Here is a 7,482-nt window from a genome sequence, read left to right as displayed (position 1 = left end):
GCAGTGCACCCCTGGCCTGGGGCAGTAGAGCCCAGTAGTGCACCCCTGGCCTGGGGCAGTAGAGTCCAGCAGTGCACCCCTGGCCTGGGGCAGTAGAGCCCAGTAGTGCACCCCTGGCCTGGGGCAGTGGAATCCAGCAGTGCACCCCTGGCCTCGGGCAGTGGAGCCCAGCAGTGCACCCCTGGCCTCGGGCAGTAGAGCCCAGCAGTGCGCCCTCGCCCTGGCCGGAGCAGTGGGAGGCTGCCTGTACCCTCCCGTGATCCGAGGGACCCATGCCGAGGCGCCTGCATGAGGCCCGCAGACTGTGCTGACCATGGTATCGAGATGGAGGCGGTCACCCTGGCTCCCCTGGACCGCCTCAATGCTTCCTACAACGGCAGTCTCGAGGACGTCTGGAGCCCCCCATACAGCCCGGTGGAGACCACCCTCATCCTGCTCGCAGGGGTCACCATCATCATCTCCGACCTCTTCGGGAATGTGCTGGTGGTGGCGGCCGTGCGCACGAGCCGGGCCCTGCGGGCTCCCCAGAACCTCTTCTTGGTGTCCCTCGCCTCGGCGGACCTCCTGGTGGGCACCGTCATCATCCCCTTCTCGCTGGCCAACGAGGTGATGGGCTACTGGCACTTCGGCAGCGTGTGGTGCAGCCTGTACCTGGCCCTGGACGTGCTGCTCTGCACCTCGTCCATCGTGCACCTGTGCGCCATCAGCCTGGACCGCTACTGGTCGGTGACCAACGCCATCAGCTACAACCTCCAGAGGACGCCCAGGAGGATCAAGGTCACCATCGGCGTGGTTTGGCTCATCTCGGCCACCATCGCCCTGCCGCCCCTCTTCATGACCAAGAACGAGCTTTGGCAGTGCCCCCTGAACGACGAAACGTGGTACGTGCTGGCGTCGTGCACCGTGTCCTTCTTCGCGCCTTGCCTGGTCATGCTGCTGGTCTACTGCCGCATCTACCGCGTGGCCAAGCAGAGGACCAGCGCGCTCTATCCTTCCCGGAACGGGTCCTTGGGTGCCAAGCCCTCCCCGTCCGGGGGTTCCCTCAACGCCGACGACAAATACGACCCCGAGAACGCCAGCAGCCAGAGCTCGGGGTACCCCCAGCTCGAGGGGGAGCCCGACAACGTGGACTTGGATGAAAACAGCTCCTCGTCCTCCACACCCAAGCCAAAGGAGGCCCGGCAGTCCCAGCACAGGAGGGCGGAGGAGGCCCCGGCCACGGACTCCAAGGGCAAGAACAGGCTCTCGTGGACCGTCAGCCGACGCCAGCAGCAGCGGCGAGACCGCTCCATCTCCCTGTCCAAGGTTCGCCTGGCTCAGATGCGGGAAAAGAGGTTCACCTTTGTGCTGGCCATGGTGATTGGAGGCTTCGTGGTCTGCTGGTTCCCCTTCTTCTTCACCTACAGCCTGGAGTCGGTGTGCCGCGAGGCCTGCGCCATCCCCCCGGTGCTCTTTAACTTCTTCTTCTGGATCGGTTACCTCAACAGCTGCCTCAACCCCGTCCTGTACACGGTCTTCAACCAGGACTTCCGCAAGGCCTTCAAGAGGATCCTGCTTCGCACCAGCAGATGGGCCCTGGGGAGAGGGCTGCGGTGACCCTGCGGTGCGTTCTGTGGGCATCTGTGACTTCGCGATGCAGGATTTGTGCCGCAATGAGACAGTGGTGCAGGATGGGGCCACAATGTGTACAGGGTGCACAGGATTTCTGCCAGGGTGTGCCCACAGTGCAGGATTTGTGCCACAATGAGACAGTGGGGCAGGATGGGGGCCACAATGTGTTCAGGGTGCACAGGATTTCTGCCAGGGTGTGCCCACAGTGCAGGAATTGTGCCACAACGAGACAGTGGTGCAGGATGGGGGCCACAATGTGTTCAGGGTGCACAGGATTTCTGCAGGGTGTGCCCACGGTGCAGGATTTGTGCCACAATGAGACAGTGGTGCAGGATGGGGGCCACAATGTGTACAGGGTGCACAGGATTTCTGCCAGGGTGTGCCCACAGTGCAGGAATTGTGCCACAATGAGACAGTGGTGCAGGATGGTGGCCACAATGTGTACAGGGTGCACAGGATTTCTGCCAGGGTGTCCCCACAGTGCAGGGTTTGTGCCACAACGAGACAGTGGTGCAGGATGGGGGCCACAATGTGTACAGGGTGCACAGGATTTCTGCCAGGGTGTGCCCACGGTGCAGGATTTGGATCACAAGAAGCCCAGGTGAGTTGCACTTAAGCACAGGTGCGAGGAATGGGCCAAACTCACCCATCAGGGCAGGGTATGCCCGTACTAAGTGATAGTTGATGGGCATGGTCTGCGGGCAGCCTCCTGTGAGCAGAGGCACTTTGGGGGCTTCCCTTGCAGGGTACCGCGCATGGAGGCCCCTTTCATGTGTACATTCCTGGTCTTCCATCTTTGGAACTCTCTTTGTTGTGCAGAACATCAGCACTCCACTTCCTGCACAAAACGAACGTATTTTACTCTCTTCACCCACTGGCAGAACTTACGCCGCTCTCTGGCACGCCAGAACTTCGCCTCTTACATACAACTATAGCTAAAAGGCTTTCCTTCCGGTGCCTAGCCCCAGAGTTCACATTTTGTTCAGAGCACCAAGACTTTACCACCTGTGCAAAACTTCAGCATTTCTCTCCCGGTGTAAACTTCTCGAAGTTTTAGATTTTTACTTCATTTACAGATTTTTTTAAATATCACTTGACTGTATAACTTTACATTATGACAGTACAAAAGGCTCACTTCCGGTGCAGAACTCTAGAACTTCACCAACTGGATAAAACTTTCAAACTTCCCCAAAAAATCAGAAAATGACCCGCTGTCGAGTACTCAAAAACTTTACCTCCTATGTAGATGGCCGAGCCAAACCCAGAGTCTGAAAGAGACGTCTCCATGTGTATCAGATTCCCTCTGCAATTTGTGAATATTCAATTTTTTACTGTCATTAAAATATTGTTTCAAACTTTTTATGGGTATCTTAGAGGTCCTGCTTACGCGTCACTTGAGCTTTTGCTACCAGGATAAAGGCTGGACTGAACAGAGGCTGCATGGTCTAAGATAATAATTGCAATAATGGTAGTCCAGTGGTATATATCATACCAGGAGTATCTTGTGGATATAGCATAGATTTAACGTGTAATACTGGTAGTCCAGTGGAATATACAACACTGGTAGTGCTCTGGCAATGTAGCATGGAGCTAATATGTAATACTGGTAGTCCAGAGGTATATATCTTACCAGAGTATCCCGTGAATATATCATATAGTTAACGTGTAATACTGAAAGTCCAGTGGTATATATCAAACCCAGAGTATCCTGTGAATATGGCATATAGTTAATGTGTAATACTGGGAGTACAGCGGTACATACCATACCAGGAGTATCCTGTGAATATAGCATAGAGTTCATGTGTAATACTGGGAGTACAGTGATACATACCATACCAGTAGTATCCTGTGAATATAGCATAGAGTTCATGTGTAATACTGGGAGTCCAGAGGTATATATCTTACCAGAGTATCCCGTGAATATATCATATAGTTAACGTGTAATACTGAAAGTCCAGTGGTATATATCAAACCCAGAGTATCCTGTGAATATAGCATATAGTTAATGTTTAATACTGGGAGTACAGCGGTACATACCATACCAGGAGTATCCTGTGGTGAATATAGCATAGAGTTCATGTGTAATACTGGGAGTACAGTGATACATACCATACCAGTAGTATCCTGTGAATATAGCATAGAGTTCATGTGTAACACTGGGAGTACAGTGATACATACCATACCAGTAGTATCCTGTGAATATAGCATAGAGTTCATGTGTAATACTGGGAGTCCAGAGGTATATTTCTTACCAGAGTATCCTGTGAATATAGCATAGAGTTAATGTGTAATACTGGGAGTGCAGCTGTACATACCATACCAGGAGTATCCTGTGAATATAGCATAGAGTTCATGTGTAATACTGGGAGTCCAGAGGTATATTTCTTACCAGAGTATCCTGTGAATATATCTTATAGTTAACGTGTAATACTGAAAGTCCAGTGGTATATATCAAACCCAGAGTATCCTGTGAATATAGCATATAGTTAATGTGTAATACTGGGAGTACAGCGGTACATACCATACCAGGAGTATCCTGTGAATATAGCATAGAGTTCATGTGTAATACTGGGAGTACAGCGGTACATACCATACCAGGAGTATCCTGTGAATATAGCATAGAGTTAATGTGTAATACTGGGAGTCCAGTTGTATATATCATACCAGGAGTAGCCTATGAATATAGCATAGAGTTAATGTGTAATACTGGGAGTCCAGTGGTATATATCATACCAGGAGTAGCCTATGAATATAGCATAGAGTTAATGTGTAATACTGGGAGTCCAGTGGTATATATCATACCAGGAGTAGCCTATGAATATAGCATTGAGTTAATGTGTAATACTGGGAGTCCAGTGGTATATATCATACCAAGAGTAGCCTATGAATATAGCATAGAGTTAATGTGTAATACTGGGAGTCCAGTGGTATATATCATACCAGGAGTAGCCTATGAATATAGCATAGAGTTAATGTGTAATACTGGGAGTCCAGTGGTATATATCATACCAGGAGTAGCCTATGAATATAGCATATAGTTAATGTGTAATACTGGGAGTCCAGTGGTATATATCATACCAGGAGTAGCCTATGAATATAGCATTGAGTTAATGTGTAATACTGGGAGTCCAGTGGTATATATCATACCAAGAGTAGCCTATGAATATAGCATAGAGTTAATGTGTAATACTGGGAGTCCAGTGGTATATATCATACCAGGAGTAGCCTATGAATATAGCATATAGTTAATGTGTAATACTGGGAGTCCAGTGGTATATATCATACCAGGAGTAGCCTATGAATATAGCATAGAGTTAATGTGTAATACTGGGAGTCCAGTGGTATATATCATACCAGGAGTAGCCTATGAATATAGCATAGAGTTAATGAGTGATACTGGGATTCCCAGTGGAATATATCACACCAAGAGGACTCTGGTAATGTAGCATAGAGCCAGTAAGTAACAATGGAAATCCAGTTGTGTATGTTATTCCAAGAGTATCCAGTTACTATAGCAGAGAGTTAATGTGTAGTGCTGGAAGTCCAGCTGTATATACCACACCAGGAGTATCCTCTGTATGTAGTATAGAGTTAATGTGTAATACTGGGAGTCCAGCGACATATACCATACTGGGAGGATCCTGGGATCGTACCATAACAATAATATATAATACTGGGAAGGCACTGGTATATACCATAACCAGAGTGTCTGGGAATGAAGCATAGCAATATTCATAATACTGGGTGCATATGTATCAATGATAGGTACCCTGGGAGTACAACATAGAGCTGATATATAACCAATATATGCATATGTCTATATACCTATAGGTACTATATGTAAAACACTGGGAGCCCTCTAGTAAATACGATAACCTGGGAATGTAGCACAGCAATAACATGTAGTACTGGCACCGTGCTGGTATTGTCCATGCCATGAGTGTCCTGGGAATGTAGCATAGGGCTAATAAGTCCATCTTGGAGGTCAGTGGTATTTTCCATTCAAGTTGTACCCTGGGAGTGTCATATAGCGATGATATGCTATAGTGGAAGTGCACTAATAAATACCATACCGGAAGTACCCTGAGAGTGAGTGTAGTGTAGGAATAAAATGTAATACTGGAAGTGCACTGGCTTATGCCATATGAGTAGTACCCTGGTAATGTAGTACAACGGTAATATAGAATACTGGATGTGCACTGCTATATACCATACTGGATGAACCCTGATAATGAAGCATCGCGATATTATATAATTCTGTAGTATCCTGGCACTGTAGCATTGCACTAATATGTAATAAAGGGAGTGCACTGGCATGTACTGTACTTGGAGCACCAGAGGAATGTAGCAAAGTGATTATATATAATATCACAAAGACTGAACTGGTGTATACGTGCAAGGAGTATCTTGGGAGTGTAGCATTGTACTAATATATTACACAGGGAGTGCACTGGTATGTCTTATACTGAGAGCACCCAAGGAATGTAGCAAAGTGATTATATATAATAATACAAAGATTGAACTGGGGTATCCATGCAAGGAGTATCTTGGGAGTGTAGCATTGTAGTAATATATTACACAGGGAGTGCACTGGTACGTACTCTACTGGGAGCACCCAAGGAATGTAGCAAAGCAGTTATATATAATAATACAAAGATTGAGCTGATGTATCCATGCAAGGAGTATCCTGGGAGTGTAGCATTGTAGTAATATATTACACAGGGAGTGCACTGGTATGTACTATACTGGGAGCACGCAAGGAATGTAGAAAAGCGATTATATATAATAATACAAAGATTGAACTGGTGTATCCATGCAAGGAGTATTCTGGGAGTGTAGCATTGTAGTAATATATTACACAGGGAGTGCACTGGTACATACTATACTGGGAGCACCCAAGGAATGTAGCAAAGCAGTTATATATAATAATACAAAGATTGAACTGATGTATCCATGCAAGGAGTATCCTGGGAGTGTAGCATTGCAGTAATATATTACACAGGGAGTGCACTGGTACGTACTCTACTGGGAGCACCCAAGGAATGTAGCAAAGCAGTTATATATAATAATACAAAGATTGAGCTGATGTAGCCATGCAAGGAGTATCCTGGGAGTGTAGCATTGTAGTAATATATTACACAGGGGGTGCACTGGTACGTACTCTACTGGGAGCACCCAAGGAATGTAGCAAAGCGATTATATATAATAATACAAAGATTGAACTGGGGTATCCATGCAAGGAGTATCCTGGGAGTGTAGCATTGTAGTAATATATTACACAGGGAGTGCATTGGTATGTACTGTACTGGGAGCACCTAAGGAATGTAGCAAAGCGATTATATATAATAATACAAAGATTGAACTGGTGTATCCATGCAAGGAGTATTCTGGGAGTGTAGCATTGTAGTAATATATTACACAGGGGGTGCACTGGAGTACACAGACAAAATATAGAGTTTTAAATTTCGATATACAATTATATCGAAGTTTAAATATCGATGGGACATAATATAGAAGGTAAGTAATATCGACAGTCTTAATATCGATATTAGTATGATATTAGTAATATCGAAGTTTTAAATATCGATGTCAATAATATCGAAATAAATAATTTCGATGTTACTAATATCAATTTTTAATTAAATTTTGTGTATAATATATTGTATTTATTATGTTTTATTATTTATTTTTAATGTAATTTAATTAAATATTGTCTTTTAGTACTGTAGCGGGTTGTGGGTTTATAGGGGAATAGGGTGGGAAGTAATTTAATTATGTTAAATTAATTATTAATTAGTAGGAATTATTAATTAATTAATTGAGAATTAATTTTTAATTAATTTTAATTAATTGATTAATTGATAAATATGT

At 45.5% G+C, this 7,482-nt stretch overlaps 1 protein-coding gene across 1 annotated transcript; it reads left to right on the top strand.

Moving 5' to 3' along the window:
* The first annotated feature begins 288 nt into the window (after positions 1-288).
* LOC147703360 (alpha-2Db adrenergic receptor-like) lies at positions 289-2,965 on the top strand. The gene has a single exon (XM_086928911.1). The coding sequence runs from the start codon at positions 289-291 to the stop codon at positions 1,594-1,596; it is 1,308 nt and encodes a 435-aa protein (XP_086785037.1). The 3' UTR covers positions 1,597-2,965.
* The last annotated feature ends 4,517 nt before the right edge of the window (positions 2,966-7,482 follow it).

This window comes from Lissotriton vulgaris, chromosome 7, assembly GCF_964263255.1.
Source record: "Lissotriton vulgaris chromosome 7, aLisVul1.2, whole genome shotgun sequence".
In the NCBI taxonomy this organism is placed as follows: domain Eukaryota; kingdom Metazoa; phylum Chordata; class Amphibia; order Caudata; family Salamandridae; genus Lissotriton; species Lissotriton vulgaris.
This window is presented reverse-complemented; position numbering and strand designations above follow the sequence as displayed.